The sequence below is a fragment of the Cariama cristata genome, unplaced genomic scaffold, assembly GCF_000690535.1.
Source record: "Cariama cristata isolate BGI_N322 unplaced genomic scaffold, ASM69053v1 scaffold15253, whole genome shotgun sequence".
Classification (NCBI taxonomy): Eukaryota; Metazoa; Chordata; class Aves; order Cariamiformes; family Cariamidae; genus Cariama; species Cariama cristata.
This window is the reverse complement of record NW_009610273.1, coordinates 49535-68898: the sequence shown is the minus strand read 5'-3', so window position 1 is coordinate 68898 and position 19364 is coordinate 49535. Positions and strand designations below refer to the sequence as shown.

General features: G+C 35.6%; 1 protein-coding gene across 1 annotated transcript in view; it reads right to left on the bottom strand.

Annotated features, from left to right (window-relative positions):
- The window catches only part of UBE3C (ubiquitin protein ligase E3C), an 80470-nt gene that overhangs the window by 11575 nt on the left and 49531 nt on the right, over positions 1-19364 (bottom strand). Inside the window, exons 18-19 of the mRNA XM_009697834.1 lie at positions 18288-18535; positions 5192-5404 (exon numbers count right to left, since the gene is read on the bottom strand). Coding sequence (XP_009696136.1) covers positions 5192-5404; positions 18288-18535 — 461 coding nt within the window. The remainder of the gene's footprint in view (positions 1-5191; positions 5405-18287; positions 18536-19364) is intronic.

Here is a 19364-nt window from a genome sequence, read left to right as displayed (position 1 = left end):
AATAACACAGGCTACACAAGATGGGCAAGAATAGAAAGCTACCCCAAAACGCACAGACTTGTTATCACCTTATTTTCTATTTTGTAGATCTAAGTTTAAACAAAAAAAAAAAATCATTTTAACTTGTCTCATTATCAAAATCACATATTTTAAAAGCAATCAAATCATACATATTACTTAGATAAGTATTCAGGTGATTCAGACAATACCATAGATAATTGAATTCGATTCCATACTCACAAAGTATGTCTTCAAAATGAAGGGGAAGTAGCAAAATTTTTAAAAATCAGTAAAATCTGTAAAATCAGTAGTACATTTTTAAAAATCAGCAAGAAAAGATGCTTCGGGGTTTTTAGTACTGTGGACAGAAGTATTGCATTATGTCCCTGACTGAAGGTTCGATACACTCAGAACTACGGTTGCATGCACTTACGATTTTCTTGGCTACAAATTCAATTATATGTTTCTGCAGGTACATACTGAAAAAAATGTGATCAACTTACGTTTACATTCTTATTTAAAAAAAACCACCACAGTTTGTAAAAATAAAAAAGTAAATCTCTACTTTATATATGGTTGCAGTTCAAGTGAACAGTTCAGGTGATCATTGTGAGTTATTATACCTACTATTTGGAGAACAAGTCTTACGAGGAGCAGCTGAGGGAGCTGGGGTTGTTTAGTCTGGAGAAGAGGAGGTTGAGGGGAGACCTGATCGTCCTCTACAACTACCTGAAAGGAGGTTGTAGCAAGGTGAGGGTTGGTCTCTTCTCCCCAGTAACTGGTGACAGGACAAGAGGAAAACGGTCTCAAGTTGCACCAGGGGAGGTTCAGGTTGAGTATTAGGAAGAACTTCTTCACTGTTAGAGTCGTTAAGCATTGGAATGGGCTCCCCAGGGAGGTGGTGGACTCACCATCCTTGGAGGTGTTCAAAAACCATTTAGTTGTGGTGCTTCGAGATACGGTTTAGTGGGTTTATCAGGCATGGTGGCATTGGGTATACGGTTGGACTTGATGATCTTTGAGGTCTCTTCCAACCATAATGATTCTATGATTCTATTTTGAACATTACCATAATAATGAAATAAATACACACCAAAAATCAGGAAAACAATGAATAACATAATATTTATCAAACAGAATTCAGGGGATTTATCTTCTGGGTTATTGATAATAATCTGTCACACAAAGTCAATTTGTAATATGATTACAGGCAAAAATGGCAAGTCTCTGTTGAGAGACAAACTTAATGCTAGCTGCTGCTCACACAGATCTGGCAGTGGCAGCTGCTTCCCAAGCTAATGGAGAAAAGGGGAATATTTAGGGAATAAAGTGAGAAATATTTTAGGAAAGAATCAGGGACCTGTCATATAGTTATTCTCTTTTTGTGTATGAAGACATAAGACATATCAAATCATAGAATCATAAAATCTCCAGTGCAATTTCAAAAGAGCACTCTTGTAGATAGTCAAGAACTCTTGCAGACTTGTTTTTAGGACAGAGGAAAATATTTTATCTTTTCTCTTGGGCTCTGATCACTTTTGTTCACATCACTTCTAAAGTTTTTCCCCATTCTGAAAGTAAGTCGATAAAGAGTTTTTTTTTTCTTTCCCTGTCATCTGCCTTCCAGATGTTTCAGGCAGGAGTTCCAGGTAGGAGATTGCATTTGAATGCCTAAGAATGCATTTTCCCTAAGTGTTATAAATCTGCCTGAGAAGGATCATCCTCAACTTAAATATTTTGCTTCTGAAAAAGCTCCAAAGCCATTCATCTAAGCAACTGTTGCCAAGACAGAAACCTTCAGAATTATTTTTAAGGCTTCAAAATTTTCTCTCAGGGAAATTTAAAGGCACAGAACTCTCCTTTAGTGAGTCAACATATTTTCAGTAACAACAATGGCATTCACATCTGTTTAAAAAGGCAAAGAAGGTGTCCCAACACCAACTTCTATACTATATGGATTTCATAGAAACTCCTGCTATACATATTATCGTGCTTTCCTGTGGATTTGTGCTTCTACACTTTATGGAGTCTTCTGATCATATTCCACTGTTCCAACCCATGTGATCTCAAGAATCAATGTTTGAGAAGACTCACTGGAGTACAAAATCTAATATTTTTCAAAGAAGATCTTCCTCTCTTCCCTTGGACAGCCACAAAACTTACCTTCGTCACTGGGGGCAGTGGGGGAGGAGGGGAGGGAGGTCTGAAAAGAGGAGGTATTTTCTTGAATTTGTTAACCTTACACTTATTGTAAGCACTTTATAACCATTTTATCACCATCTAATCTCCAAGATGAAAGGAAAAATAAGATCAATATACACAGCTACTTGAAGGCACCTGTAACTATAGGCTGACATTCTTTTGAGAATTTTTTAGTGGCCACCATTTTATGCAGCAGATCCAACAGCTGAAATCTAGGCTTGTATCACTGCACTAGACAGTTCTTTATCAAAAGCTAAAGCTATTTGGGGTTGGAAGATAAGGTTGATGGCATGGCTTCCCTAATTAGCAGGTCTAATGTGCAAATTATTAAGTACCTTTTTCAACTTCTGGTGAATGCACTTTGACAATAGTTTAATGGGATCTAAAAGCACATTACAGGATTGGAATCAATACGCTGATAATAGAATTTCTACCTTCTACTACTGACAGAGGCCACAGAGCCCCTTTTCAATGCGTCTTTCATTGCAGATAATGCTTTTGTGCCACAACTGCTGGATGGACACTGTCATGAGGATAGCTATTTACAATGATAGATTTATGATGCATTTATTGGGCACTAATTTATTAGACTCTAAAGTGGTTGTTTAGCGGAAAACTAGAGATAATGTACACTCAACATAAGGAGTGCAAATTAAGCTCTTTTCCCAAAATGAATTAGCCTTACCTTGACACAATTAATTAGAATGCAATGGTTATACAAGTCACATACCAGACAAAATGTATTTATCCATATGAAGTTTATTAAGGTAATGTAATGAAGTATAAAAAGTAACGTGTTGCATTAAAACACAGAAGATGGTGACAAGAACCAGTTAGTTCTGTTGAACTACACTAACATGCAGCCTCATTAAAAGACGGTTAATACTTCAGAGGTATAGTGTGAAGTTTATGCTATCCAAGTATAAACATAGCAAAACAGCATCAGAATATTTAATTTAACTTACATTTCATTTAGTTACTCAGAAACTTACTATTATATTTAATCTTTCCTTTAAAGTTATGCCAAACAATTAAAAATCAAAAGTCTTCATAATGCTAGCCATAGCCTCCAGAGAATTTTAACGAACAAATCGGGCTTCTTGGCAAGAATGTACTTTTTACAAGTTTTTGTTGCAGTAGGTAGAGCTGGCAACATTGCTAACTTTGATCTCGTTTTATGTTATTTCTGAGCTATTTCTCTTTTCTGTGTTTCTACCTTACTTGCTGAGGTCGGTTCTAACTTGTAAGGCTAATTTTTGAGGACATACAAAGTAAACGTATAAAGTACGGCAACCAAAATCTCTCCAGAAAATATTAGCTACTTTTAATTTTTAATTAGAGACTACACTGGATTTGTATTAGCTGTGATCAACAAAACTATTACTTTAAGTGCATTTAAATGAAAGGCTTTAGAATACCATCAACAGACTTCTTTTCCCCTATATTGAAAACTGTCATCTTGTGTGCTTTGCAACCTAGTAACCAAATACATGGACACTATAGACCTCAATTCAGTATCAATCACTTACAGCACATGCTCTATGGTACAATACCATACAAAACATTAGGCGCTCTAAGAATGTGCTTTTTGATACATCTGTATCAAATGCCTTTATCTCAAGTTTTTGAGTGTTTTTCGAAAGACAGTGAAGGTCAGAAGTTTTCATACAGGGAGTCTAACCCAAGGGAAAAAATGGCATACGACCTATGTTTAATATGAATCATTACTTGTATCAGGCAATTGTTGACTCTCTCCTTCAGTATGATTCAGAAACCCCAAATCTGAGGATACTTTTTAAAAACTGTAATGCAATCCAGGTTTTAGGATCTTCCAAAATGACAGGAAATGAATGACAGAAGAGTAAAGATGATATCTGAGCCCGATGCTGTTAAAGCAGAAGTCTCAGACATCAAACTAACCTAACAATTTCCAAAACTAGCTGCTGCATCTCAGTAGTGCTGCTGCTTCTGGGAGATGTGCATATAGTCCCAGGCTTCCCGGACCAGCAGGCAAACCCAGGAGAACTGCTTACCCCCTTTTATAGTCTCTCTCTCTTCCACAAGAAACAAGGCTGAATTCTGATGCTGTTGCATGTCACAATGTGCTCAGGTATACTTTTTTAAATTCAATTATTAATTAAATACCATAATCAAGTATAAGTAGACCATAAGTAGTACACAATCTTAAATCCTCAAAAATTAAAGAGGAAGCATGACAAAAGGCTTTAACTACAGAGTTTAACTGTATTAGCACATAAAGGCACACTTTTCAAGCTCTAGTGAAATTTATTTTCTACTATAAGTGATCTTTAGTACTCACAAAAGAGCAAATAAAATCCATAACAAGTTATATAGTACAATTGTGTTAAAAAACTCATAAGGACCTAAGTAACTGGCCCTAATTAACTGCTTTTCAGAAACATTGAAAACTCATTTCTTCCCTCTGACTCACCTGGTATCTCAACCCTTAAAAAAAAAGAGGGGGAGGGTAAAAAAAAAAGTGAAGGTCTAACTTCAGATCTTCTGCTTTGAGAATTACAGCTCAAGGAGACAATGCTTGTCTCACAATAAAGGGTCATTATTATTTAAAACTATTCCGATTTACATTTCTGATTCCAAAACCAGGCAGTACTTCTACAGTTTACATTATCATTGAATTTTTGCAATTACCTGAGGTGCAATCAAAGAAACAACATAAAATATGCTGTTCAAGAAATTATCTCAGGCAACTTTTCACGTATGACTGTTAGAAAATAATCACTACAGTTTACTACTTAAAAGACAAGACCTTTAAGTCATCACAAAACGTTTGGGTTTTTTTAAGTACACAATCAGTTATTGTCTACTCAAATACTGACTCAGAATCCCTATGATGCCTCACAACACACAGCACTTTAAACACTTGTTTCCTATCACTTTTAAATTAAAAAATGAATTAGTAGGGGTAGCAATGATTCATCAGTCATACACAAAAGAAAGCCATTCTTACCTGTGCTTCCCCAAGGTCATTATTTACCACAGTGAAGTTTAGTCCAAGTTCTTCCACATCCCCTTCATAGCTCTTGAGAAAAAGCAAGTTTTTGTACATTTCTGGATCTAGTGAAGCTAAATGATGAATGTCAACATCAGCACTTGTCCCCAGTAATTTTGAAAGGAAAAAACTAGCAAATGGCAGCTCCACCAGCATATTTTCATAAAGAGCCTGAAAAACACAGCAATTAAAAGCACATTAGATTTTATTGTTGTACATGCAGGATTTCTGAAGGCTATTGTCTATTTCTCAACCTTTTGGTAATTCCTTCTTAATTTGGTGCCTGAATAGGATCTTCTGGTATGGCAACAGACCAGATATTGCATGAATTTAAAAATATTCATCTGAAGTTTGAAAGTTGAATGTTCCTGTGAAATACCAAGCTTCTAAATTTTACAAATTAATTATGTGGTGATTTAAAAGGTAAGATCACTGCTTATCTGTCATTAATCTTCTTGTTTGAAGTATGAAAGCAAGAGGAAATGTGTCAATTGCACAGATTGGCAAGAAAAGCAAAATTTGCTAAAGGATATTGCAACTGCGTCAAGAATGTCTTCCAAAAAAGGTTAACATCTCTACCTCCATTAGCATCGTCACAAGCAATATTTTTCCATTCATATAAATTGCTACATGTAAAATAGTCTGCCCCTTAAAAATAACTGTGTAAAATCAGTACATTTTAAACTAATCCAAACAAACTATTTCTCTTGCATGTTACACAGATTCATCGCTGCATATTTTTGGTAAATTCTACTGCTTAACGGCACCATCAAACCATCCTAATTTCCAAGCCAAGAGCTTACCAGTTAGGACCGTAACGTATGTCCAATCCTTCCTATGCCTCACACTGTTACACCTTTCAAAACATTACTGAACCAAAAATGAGCCTGACCAAAACATGCAGCACTCATGAAAAATGTATTCTTACTGTAATTCTTGAGCTTCCTCAAGAATTTTCAAAAATGCACAAAACTCCCAGCAATACCACTCTCAGTTGATCTACTGTAGGACCACATTTCAAGCTAACACAAAGCAACTTTGCATATTTTTCACACAGTAAGTAACTTCTTGCTGACGAAGAAAGAAGTACTTATGGTAGCTCTCAAAATAAGGAAATGGAAACTTCAGAGCTAGAAAGAGAAAGCAAGATATCATTTAGAGAAAGCCTACATGAATAAAGGAAAAATAAAAGACTGTTGCCTTTAAAAAAAAACATTCCTGAAACGTGCTGTCTGTGCATAGCCTTTCCCATTGTCCAGTTTGTTTGCCACATCAGCATCTCTAACAATGATGACCAAATCTTTACAGCATCATTAGTATCACTGTCAGGCTGATCAGAAAAGGCATCATCATAACATTGTTTGTTCTCTTCTTACTCTTCAAGAGTAGTGTTTTGGCATTACTTAAGTCCGTCATAATCTACTGCTAACTTAGAAAAGGAAGCACAATGAGTAAAAAAAGTTAAAAAGAAGAATAAATATAGCTGTAATCACTCAATGATATTCCAACAAAGGCATTAAGAAAAATATAACTTTTGAAAGAACATTTCTATGAGGTGAGTTAGACCTTGCAGAAAGAATTGAGAATAGTGAGTTCAAAGCCAAAGGCTGCATTATATTTAGAGCTATATGATTTATTCAAGGTGTAGGAGTCGAAATCCTCATTTGTATAGTTGACTTTAAAAGCAAACTAGAGGGATAAATCATTAATTTGCAATGTATAAGGTCAGTGTTTGCTGTTCCTGCATTAGTAACAATAAAGCCATTGTAATTCCTTAAATATATCAAAGCTACCCGAATTTAAAATGGAATTCCATCTATGACTCATAAAATGTAAATGTAGAGGTGTAATTTTTTACACAAGGCAGGTTTAAGCCTTTAGAGCATTTAATATACAAGGACTAATAAATGATAGCACTAAAAACTATGATCACATCAGCTAAATGGATTATAAATTAAATTTCCATAATGTATGCAACTGAAATACAAATGTAGACATAAATCAAGGTATTTTCTAAACACAGGTTAATTACACAAATTCAAAACCTGTCTATTTTTTATGCAAAATAATCCACTTAGCATTTTTCAAACTGGTCTCAAGTCTTAGCCACTTGCAACACTTGATCCTAGAAGCCTATCAATAATTCCTTGTCAGGAAAACAGCAATAGGTATATTGAAGAAACTTGTATGTTATTTTTCAAGTGTCCGTCTTTTATGAGTGTTTATTGCTAGAAATTGTGCCAAAATTATTTGAAATAAAAAGGATTAATTATAGTAGAAGCTTTTTAATATAAGTGAGTGCAGCTGCAATGCAATTAATGCAAATTGTGATGCTATCAGGAAAATAAATGTGAACAACATCACTGGCTATTTCTGTTTGCTGCCAAATAACTTGGGTAATTTACTACATTAAGAATCAATAAAAAAATAATGCATTTCAAATGCACCACTATTAATCTTCAGGTAGTTCCAAAGTGAACATTTATAACTTCATCTAAAAACTATATAAAGCATTTTTAAATAAACTAAATTGTGCAACTTGACAATAACTTTAATTACTCCTTCTCTTAGCTAAGTGATTGCAATATTAAAAACAAAGTATTTTTGGAAACAAGACAAACAGTAGTGTTTTAATTAGTTTCAAAGTCAAGCTATCCTAACAAAATTTAATGAAAAAATGCACTAAAACTCTGATAAATAAAATCATGATAAACTTTTTGTTTCAAAGAGGTAAATTACACCATTACAGCCCCAGCACCGTGCAGAGATGCTGAGAAATGCTGTGTACAATTGAATATGACTAAATAAACTGAAACTTTATTTTCCAGTTTCCATTTAACTTCCCTGTTTCTCAGACAGCATACACTGATCAAACTACCTGTTGCTGCCAAAAGATGTGATTCCACCCATTCCTGCCAGAGTGATAAAACAAATCATCTTGCTGATTCAACTGGGTTTGTTCGCAAGTACGGTAGTTGCATAGTAAAGGTGACATGGGCATTACAATATGCTGAATAAGGCTCAAAATTTGCAGGTTGTGTTGTGCTTCTTTGGGATGTTGGTTTTGGGGGCTGGGGTGGGTGTTGGTGGACCCAGCACAGACACTGTTTGAAACTGAGCCTTCTTTCAAATCAGAATCAGATCCAGCTCACAGCTATGGCTGAAATGGAGTAGGAACAGCAAGACCATTTGTTTCAATAGGAGCACAACCTTAGAGAAGCCACTTGCCGCCCATGGAAGTCCACTCTCACAGGTATTTTTCTTACTGCAGCTAATCTAATGGCCAAAAGGGGAGATTCACTCCTTCCCTCTTTTCCCTTAATGAACTGTCTTGGGAAGCTGTAAGGTATCTGATTTTAAGCTTAGTTTTCTGCCTGTTGAACTCTCTGAATTGGCCTTCTGCAACATCAACATAAAGGAGGCAGGACCCCAGCATCAGTGACAGGCAAAGGAATGGTGACCACCTCTTACAGAGGTAACCAGCTGTCAGATTAATTATCTGCAATATGAAGCTGCACCATTAAAATATCCTTTTTATATATATTTTAATACCATATAAGGTCACGCTCTCCCCACAGAAGCAGTCCTCTTCTTTTCCCTCAGCAGCCAATGAGCAACAATGCTGATGGAAGAAACTGGCTTGCTCTTGGAGGGAGGTGACTTCTCTTTGACAGTAAGTCAGAAGTTCCTGTTCATACACTGCCTCAAGAGATCAAAGCCAACAAGCTTAACTAAGACATATTTTAAAACTAATCTCTTCTCAAACTTCAAGTACTCTCAACTCTTTGGCAAGTTTCCTTTAAGTCTTATGGTCATCACCTATGGGAACGCTGCCATTCTATGATGAATTCTGAGTTCACGTTCCCAACTTTCCTATCTAATGAGCCCCTTACTTGACTTCATTGTCTCTATCCTGCAGTCCCATAACTGCAGTTGACTTACATAAAGTAAAAAAAATCCAGATAGGAAGTCATGAAAGGAGCAATTGGTGGTCAAACATGACATTAGACTTCTAGTTCCGGGAGGGGGGCCGACACACAACCAAACACCTTAACAGAGACTATATACCTCTGCCTCCTCGAAAGGCTGGGAGTATTAGCATTCCAGCTTCACAGAAGCGCAATTTGCAGATGCAAGCTTGGGGCAAGAGGCTACTCTGAAGCAGAGACAGGGAAGTCTACATCAAGGGCAATCACACAAGCACTGTAACATTCATAGGGTGATGCACTCCGAGTAGCTAAAAGTCTGCTGAAAGGGCCAACCTCCATTTCCCAGAATTATTTCAAATTCATGTAGGTTAGGGATGCTCTTTAGGCAAAGTTATGACATCTCTAGATAACCATTAAAATAACTTAAAAGCTCCTGAAACAACTAAACAACACAAAGCAAACAAATAAATCTGGTTTTTGGTAACAATTTATTTTTGGTACTCTTCACCCCAGTGTTTCCTCAATTATCTCAAGATGCCTTGCCAGCCTGTTTGGTTTGGGGTTGGGTTTTTTTTAGTGGTTTTTTTTTGTTTGTTTGTTTGGGTATTTTTGCAGGGGCCAGGGGCAGGTTTGGGGTTTTTTTTAAATAAATGGTTAAAAGAAGTTCTTCCTGGTTAAAAGGCTGAGAGCAATTATTTCACTATGGAAGAAGTAGTAGCCAGTAAAAGGAACTTCATACCCCTCCCTCCCCCTGTGTGTCCAAATGCCTGTAGAACACAACAGAGTATTAAAACAAGCAAAGTAACAGAAAGCGTACTGTGGTTAATAGGTTTTGACTTCACACACAAAACACGCAGTCTGAAGTCTACTGTTTCTCTTTTAAATAGCATTAGCTAGTTGCGATTACAGTATAGTTCAACTATAATTGATTGCAACACAGACTAGCTACAAAAGCCTTTACTCAAATTCAGACACAGATCTCAACTTGGTCATTTGAAGTGACAAATACTATGTTCAGCTACTTACAAATATACTGAACGCATTCACTAAACACCTGTGACGCGGCGGAACAAGGAATAGTTCTTTAAAGCAAGCAACTTTCAGAATACAGGCATGCAATTAGTAACTTTAATGTACTATGGAAGAAAGATGTCAGCTGGAAGGACAGCTGTATACAGCACATAGTAAGAAAGGAAGAAAAATGACAGAGTTCTCTGGGCAAGGAGGACTTCTCTCTTGTTTTCAACGTAATGAGAATAATATCTGACCAGGACTATACATGGTAACTATCACAGTATTATTTAACCACTACATGGTCACACAAAGTATTGTACAGGTATGACACCAAGATTTAGTAAACAGCTCTTCAGAAAGAAAAGACTTTGCGCCATGTCTTAAGAATGGACAAATTTTAAGCTAGTCTAGTCATTTCAGACAAATTAGCTATATATAGTAGAAGTTACATGTGCATTATAACATGCTGAATAACATCCAAACTGTGTAAACAAATTCACAGATGAACCAACTAAACTTCCCTGTGAGGCAGCTTTAGTGCCTTACACTTTCATGTCTACAATTAATTCTCTCATTTATTATTTCAACTAAAATCTTTCTCAAGAAAAATAACTAACTAGTCATTGCTTCTACTTTCTATTAATCCTTTACAACCCAGAACTGTATTTTAAAATCTAAACAATGCTAAAGTCATACCCCTAGAAAGACACATGGCTTATGGTCTGAGGTAGTAAATGACTGGGCTTAAATTCAGTTATTTCCCTAATCAGCCCCCAAGACCATAACCCTTTCTATTTAGTCATTTTAAACAGTTACTATTAAATAATACTTAGCACTTACAGAGTGCAATAGATCTTCAAAGCTGTACAGACCCATTAATAAAAATGATAGAAAAATAGCAAAACCATTAGAACTTCCTTCTACCTTATTATTTATATCCTAGAAATATCTCATCCCACTTACAAAGCCTTTGGGGCCAGCAAAGCCTTTTCTACCCTAATGAAAAAGATATAACTAAAAATGTTAAGTTACATTAAAATTAACATGTACTCCTATTTTTGAAGCATTTTTGAAGCTAGCGTTTAGTAATTTTAAGGTAAAATAATTTCTTACCCATACACTTAATAATGCGCTTTAAAGTGAGCAAAACCAAACTGATATTGTTTTTCACGCCAATTTGATAAAACTAATTCTATCAGGTGTGTGTCACAATGCAGTATGTCTGCTACCTGGTAGCTTTAGGTCACCGTTTCTCAGTTCTCTGTGCTCTGCAATAGCAGAGACATCCAGATGCATTCATATCACTGTAGTAAAGGAAAATATGGTACATTATCTTCCCTATATGACTGCGAAAATTCATACTGTGCTTTTTGTTCAAATACTGGATGCCTTTTCTGTCTTTTAAAAAAGAGTCCAAAATTCCAGCTAAATGCCCATAATTAGGCTTCTGAGAGCACTTTGTTAACACCCTTGCGGCAGTGCTGGTATCCTCAGATTTAAAAATACTTTTTTTCAGAAAAAATAAAGCCTTCTGTAAATTGGTTTTACTGCTGATTTCCCATGCACTGGGAATTTGAAGGTCAGTAAGTACAAGTTCATAGAAGTTCCAGAGATTAGGGGTAGCAAGACCCAGATGCAAAGGACCTGCCTGTCAAATTTGCTGCAGTCAGTGTAAATACCTGAAATGGACTGCAGGTGTGTGATACTCACAAAACAAACTCATGACTGACTCATGAACACATCACCATAAAAATGTAGGCATCCATTTCTAAAGACTCCATTGGAGCATACCAAGTATAATGACTTTGAGTTAATTTTTAATTTAAAAATGGAAAGCCATGCTAGTATTTTTATTCTAAGAATTTAGGACATATCTAATTTTATTACAAGAATTTTTACTACCAAAATAGAGTGCTTCAGAAATGTTGGTACTTGCAGAAAACCACCATTTCATCAACCTAGTACTTTCTGTCTTAATAGGAACAGTTCTCTCTGTAACTTACGCCACATATATGATATAAATTGCTATCAATGTCATTTCAGGGGGTTTGCGAGATGGGAGAGGGAAGAACTAGAGGTACCTGTGGATGCACTGGATAACTGATAGTTATCATTCACTACTGAAGTTCCAGTAAAGTCTTAACAGATTTTTCTTCTCTCAAATTTAAACATAATTTAGTAAGAACTGAAGATAAAAGGAAGACATCTCCTTCTTATTTAAGTCCTAATCTTCTGAAAAACTGAAACATTTACTACTATGTAACTAACCTCTGGATATGCTTCCAAGATAAATCTGTATTTTAATAGACATGAAACTAGTCATTTTTGAAGACAGTTCAAATAGAATAAAGAATTTCAGTAAATATTCCAAACCTAATTGACTGAAATGGACATAGGTGTTTCCAACTGTGAAAAAAGATCAGGATACCATTACCACACACTCTAACTGTTTATTTATTCCCTGTCTAGGAACCTGATTTAGAGGCAATAAAATGCAATCAGTACACAAACCAGAAGCAGGAATCATCTGCTAATGGAACATCTAATTGAGGAGTGACCACTGACATGAGGTAATTCTTTCCATGCAGAACTGCTTGCAGAGACCTCTATGCACTTTATCACAGTAAACAATCACTAACATATGCATTAAAGAAAATTTAAATACATTATGACCCAATAAATATCACAATCCATCAATACACACTTTTCCTTCCTTAAGATTTAGAGTTAAAATACCACATTTCAGTAGTCTTTTAGTGCTAGACATATATTTACAAGGTTAGTACTAATGTAGCTATTTGTAATCAAAAGATAATTGGTTACGTTAAATGAAGCAGTACACAAAGGAATTGTCAAGCTGAATAACCATGTCAGAAAATAGATTCAGATTAGTTTATATATACACATTCATAAATCACTACGTAATTTCCATAAGGTGTCAGTTTCACTCTCTCATGATTGTGTTTCTGCACTGTAAATGTATAATTAAAAGAGCATGCCACTTTACATGGTAAATTCCTGTTTTGATTCCATTTCAGATGATTCAAGATTTTCTGAGACAAATGATCATCAGCTAACTTGCTTTTAAGAAAAATGCTGAGTCTACAAAATCATGTGCAAAGTAACTGAAATTAATAAAACAAAAAGCTATAGAGATTCCCTCTTCTTTGTATCAGTATTGCTAATTCCATACATACTGTTCTAGGTACTAGTAGCATCAATTGTGGCTGCAGCACAAATCAATTAAGAGTGTACTGATTTAAGCCAAGCCAAAGCAGATCCTAATTAAATGGACAGTAATTAAAGGGAAAGGGTAGCCTAAAAATCAAAGGAAAAAAAAGAAAAAAACCCAAAACTATCCTTCAACAGTCAGAGAAACAGAGGAAGAGTAGCAGTGCAATGCTTGACGCACTATCCCATCAAATATTCAAGTATACGAAACCCAGTTCTCATTGTAGAGTTTTGTTGCTTTGTTCTCTGCCTACAAGCTTTTGGCGCAAAAAGGGCACAGATATATGTTACTAGAAACATTTGCTTGAAGGTTTTAACTCCGTATGTGCAGCTTATTAATGATTTAAGAGTTTAGGATCTGATCCAGATGTTGCTGTGAAAAGACTCCCACTGATTCAATCCATTTTAGATAAGGTCCCAGGATGATTAAGAACTACTTTAGGTTTTCTGCAAAATGGATACTGTAAGACACTGCTAATCTTAGAATTGTACCTTCCAGCCAGGAATAGTACCTTGCACAACAAATGATCTACCACCCCTCTATTCAAAGTTACAAACAGTAACTACAAGGCACGCTCTCTAAGATACAGAAAAATAATCTAATCAATAATTAATGTTCCCACATTTACTACTAGGAAAATAAAATTTGTATTTGATCTACTATTACCCTTCTAATGTTTGATTTTACCAAAAGATAGATTTTATAACTTTTTTCAATTATATATGTTTAATAACATTTAGATATGTGCACAAAACAGCCCATTATATCTTAAAACAGTATAGTAGCCTATTAAAAGTCCTAGGAAAATCAACAACTTAAACCTTCATCAACATAATATCCACCAGGCCACGCAAATTACTGACCTCCTATATAACATTAAGTATTAATGATCAAAGACTAAACCTAGATTGTCTCATCTATCCATCATCAAAATAAAGCTAAAATTTAAATAAGCACATTACTTTTGCTTAGCCCTTGCTGCTTCTTCTGTCACAGTTCTTTATTTGGATCCACAAAGGAAGGACTCTTCAAAACAATAACAACCGAAAACACATTTTGTTCTTTATACTGCCTTCCCAACCATTTAAGACAAAAGCTAAGCCTTGGCAAAACAAATCTAAATCTTTTCAGTGTCTTCCAAGGACTGCAGATTACATTGCTTAGAAAAAGAGACTTAATATTACATTTCAAAGATAGTGCATATGGCCTTCAGCAACATGAATGTGTGGCTCACTAGTGCTCTTCAATATGCTGGAATAAGAGAAGAGAAATGGAGATGGTAGAATTCAGTATAAGCAAAGATGCCAAGCATATTAGACAAAAATCTCTTGGTGTCAGAAAGAGTCATCTTGTTAAAGGTGCAAAAATCAATCATTGCAAAACATAATACATGCAAGAACTAGCAGTTTTATATTAAAAAGGAAGAAGAGGAAACCACAAAAATTATCTTTCTAATCCTTCTATGGACTTCCTGCCATATTCCTAAACTAATGCTGATACTTCATGAAATTTAAGTAAATTATTGTAAGAATTAGCTATTTGATGTCAACTAATTCCAAATGGAAAGAATGTCCTTTTCCACAACAACTGTCACATCAACATAATTGAATAAATGCAAACATAAACTGGAAACGGAGAAAGATAATACGGTACACAAGACTGGGTTTAGGTCTGAACACGGTGAAGTTCGGATTTTAATTCTGTATCTGTCACTGTTCTACTGATCACTGTTTCTGTTGAAATGGTTAACCAGCATTTCCGTCTTTCCAGGTTAGCAGCAGACCATTCAAGAATCAGCATGGAGAAAATCCTCACTTAAGATTCTCAGGTGTTGCTTCCAAATTTCACTTCTCCAGCTATTTCGCTTGAAGTTTTGGCAGCCTGTCAAAACAGCAACTTTTGTGTTCTCCTGAGCCAAGGCCACTACATTGCCAAAGCTGCAGCAGGAAAGTCTGCACGTGGAAAAAATTTTAGTGCTGCCAGAACAACTACTGCATGTAGAAAGGAAGTTAAACCAAATCAAGTGCTTCCCCACAGTGCAATCCTACCTACTTAGAGAGCAAAAGGACTACAGTGTCCCATACATACTTCTGGGACACCACATGGGACACCACCACGTTACTTTCCAGAGAGGACACAGAAAATCTGGGGCTAGAACACCTCTGAATGTCCCCGACAGCCCAGGACACCCTCAGCTCTCACGCAAAGCCGGGCCCCAAGAAAGTCACTGTGGGGGAAACGGAAAGGTTCAAGTTTCAAACCCTGCCAGTGGTGGGAGACTGCTACCAGAGGTGTGCACGGTAAGCTGAGCTTTTACTTTTAAGGAAGAGAAAGGAAAATGCTTAAAAGGTACCAATGTTAAAATAATATTTACATTACAGAGTAAAGTCACTGAAAGTTGAGAAATGTAAACTTTGGAAGTGTTTGAGTAGCTGTTGTTTAAGCAAACTCATTTCTGCTTTTTTTTTTAAAGAATGAGTTCAGACAACATATGCAATTACATGATCACATGGTATCATTTCTACAAGACCTTTTGTTCGTTCAGTGATCATTAAAAGTTGCATGGACAGCCATGCAGTTTGTATAGTACATAGATTTCAATTTCTTCACTAACTACAAAAATACACCCCACATAGTCAGTAATTTATCTAGGGTTAAAATAATTTTTTAGATACACCATTTTTAAAGGTAAGTTCTCAATTTTCAGATGTTTCTACTTCTGAACTGACCAATTAACACAGAAGATGTCAAGCTGTTAGAAACTTCCTGATGAGAAGAAAAACTAAATTACGTGTAAATCTATGGTACGGAAAGTTAAATGCATTTGGATATTTGTATGAAATGGTTACCAAGAGACAGAGAAGTTCTATAAATTATTATATTTTAATGTATTTGTTTTCTGATAACATTGAAACTTCTTACGTGAGAGTTTTTGGTGACAGCGCTCTTTACATGCTGGTTTCCACAAATAAGAAATTGCTGTGGATGCCTGATTGCTTCCTTTGCGTTATATCTATTTGGTTTACAAAGGGGCTTTTAATAATCCACTATTGCTCTCAAATAACCCTGTGCAAAGCATAAAATGGACACATTTTTGAAAACGGGTGAGTGAGTATTCAGTAACTTATTCAAAACCTGCCAGTATTGTGATCTTGGTTAGTACGGCCGTGCCTTATCTCTCTGTTTAGTTCATCAAGTCTCTAAATACACTACTAAAAAGGTGTCTCTCCACCTAGGTAGGGGTAATTATTAAGTAACACTGTCAATTCTTACCTTATGTAAACATACTGGAAATACAATAAAAAATTATGCTTTCAAAATGTTAATAGATCTTCTGATTTTAAAAAGACAAAACCAAAACTATACTTGTAGCACTGTATGGGAGACAAAACACATTTTGCAACTTCCATCTTTATGCTAATATTTGAAATCCAATTACAGCAGGCAATGTGTTGTTTCAACAGAGGAAATTAAAGATTCAAAATTACAATCTATTTTTTGAAATATTTCAAACTTCCCCTTGACAACTGAGCCCTGCCCCATTCCTAGATAAACACTAAACTTTTTTGGAGTGAAGTAACTTCCTCGCGATATGACAGCAACATTCGCTTCCCCACTCCCAAAAATCTAGATGCAGAAAGAAAATGAAGCCTTGGATATGTAATATAGGTCATCATTACAAACTATTGTATTAGTACTGAATCCATCTCCCATTAAGAGCAGGAACATCCTTCAAAGATTATTTTATTGAAATGGCTGATTTGAAATTTTCACTATTTAACAAGTTTGGATATTGCAATAGCTAGGATGCATTAGCAGAGAACTTGCCTACAAAGTGGCAGTTTAATCTAAATTACTTGACTGGCAACTCTGAAGAACAGCACTCTGTTTCAACAACTCAAGTTTGCCAGCAACATCCTCTTAAACCACTTCCAGCAACACTAAAAGGACATCCAACTATATGTTAAACCTCACTGCAAGTCAGCAGGATTTTAGCCTCCAAAATAATTCAGGCAGTTAAATGGGACTTTTACATCTTAAATACTTCCAGTTTTAGATAGCTAAGTAGCAATCAATACATGTTTTTCTGAAATAGAATTTGTATTCCAAACTTCGTTTCACAATTATTAGCTTTACAAAAATTATTTCAAGGGCTTAGAAGGAAATAGCCTCAGTACAAAACCTGACCATAAAAGAAAATTGAATTAAATGAATGTTTGTAATGGTTTCTTTTTTCTTCCCTGCTCCCCCTGCTTCATTTTTCATCTAGCTCAACAAGTGTGTATTAGTCTTTGAACATTCACACCACCAAAATACCAAGCACTAAAACTCAAGAAAGATGCAAAATGCACGAAAACCCAATCAGAATAAGTGAAAGTTAATTTGGATATGGCTCGAGTTTGGTAAATGCTCATGGCAAATTTTAAATGCTAGCTAGAATTGAACATCTCGTACAACCAGAAACTGTTTCTGAAAATATTAATTTCATATATTCCAAATGATGCAAATGTAACTGCAGTCAAATTCCAGAAAGCTCCAGGTTAAAAATCACCATAAGCAGAGTAGTTCTATTGGCTTCTATCAACTTAACTTTAAGCAAAAAGATAAACACAGAAGCAGACAAATGCACACTTTGCTCAACCAGCAGTCAGAGTATCTCAAATTCTCTGTACTTCTCAAGTATGTAACTTGTTAAAATGAACCAGAAATTTGAGTGGTATGTAGAAATAATGTTCTGATGCAACATCTGAAAGTTACTTTTCCTCAACTCTAGAAAAATAATAATTTTTTCCCATCTACCCCTCTCTAAAAAGAAAAAAAACATTACTGAATAATTTCAGTACTGCTATAGCTTTATATTACACAACACTGTTTTTACCTTTCCAAGCATTCTTCCAAGAAAGTAGTAATGTCGGGCGTAAGAGTCTCCAACGAGCATCTGCGCAGCAGGGTTAGGGTAAAGAAGTCCCTCATTGGTGGTCTTAAAAAAACCCTGGTTAGGGTTAAATCCTGATTTAAGCAGTTCATTCAGAAATTCTCTGAAAATTCCACCACCATCAATACCAGCTTCATCAAGACCATGTGCATTAAGTAAGTGAACACGAATGCGCTTTTTTAGGTCAGGTTCTGCAGAGAAAGTAGAGAGACAAACTTAAATATAACTATGTGCTTGAATTTTGCTTGGATAAAAACACGTGTAACTACACATACAAACATATCTACACTAACTTTATATAAAAAATTGAACTAGAAAACAGTAGCAAAAATCTATTATTGGCTTGAATTTTGGAATATTCAGTATGTGAAATTCACTTTGTACAATGGGTCTTGCTTTAAGAGTCATCAAAAGACAGAGTGAAAAGACACTAGGTAGAGGAATAGGAAAAAAAAAATCATACAAAATATTTTAAAGAGGCCTCAGGAATAATTTGAAAATTCTATTTATATAAAATACTGTGAATGCAGGGTTCAACTTTCTCCTGTCTGAAAAACTGCATTCCCTTAGAGGGGCTGACTGTTAAGCTACATCATTAAGTAATATTAAACAGTATTATCTGAAATCCAACTTAGTATTTTTGATATTGCACAGGCACTGCAATAGGTCCATTCATCACCACTCAAAACGAGAAAATAGAACACTGGCAAAAGAGAGTTTCAAGCATACAGACATGCTTTGTCTGGAGACTCCTGAGATACTGAGCATTAATGTTAAAACTTTTATATATGGAAAACGCTGGTTTAGTGCTTTCTGGGGCCTTATGAAGAAAATCAGTTATTTGGCTCTTCCTCTGTGTACTGACAACCAGATTTATAGCAAGGAGGGAAAAACGGTCCTAAAACAAATTCACATGGCAAAACAGGTGACCAGGTAGAGGTGGACCCCAAGTTAGTGGAACCTCTGAAAAGAAGAGTTTATAGCTCATACAGCTAGAATGTAACTGAACTGTTACTGGAG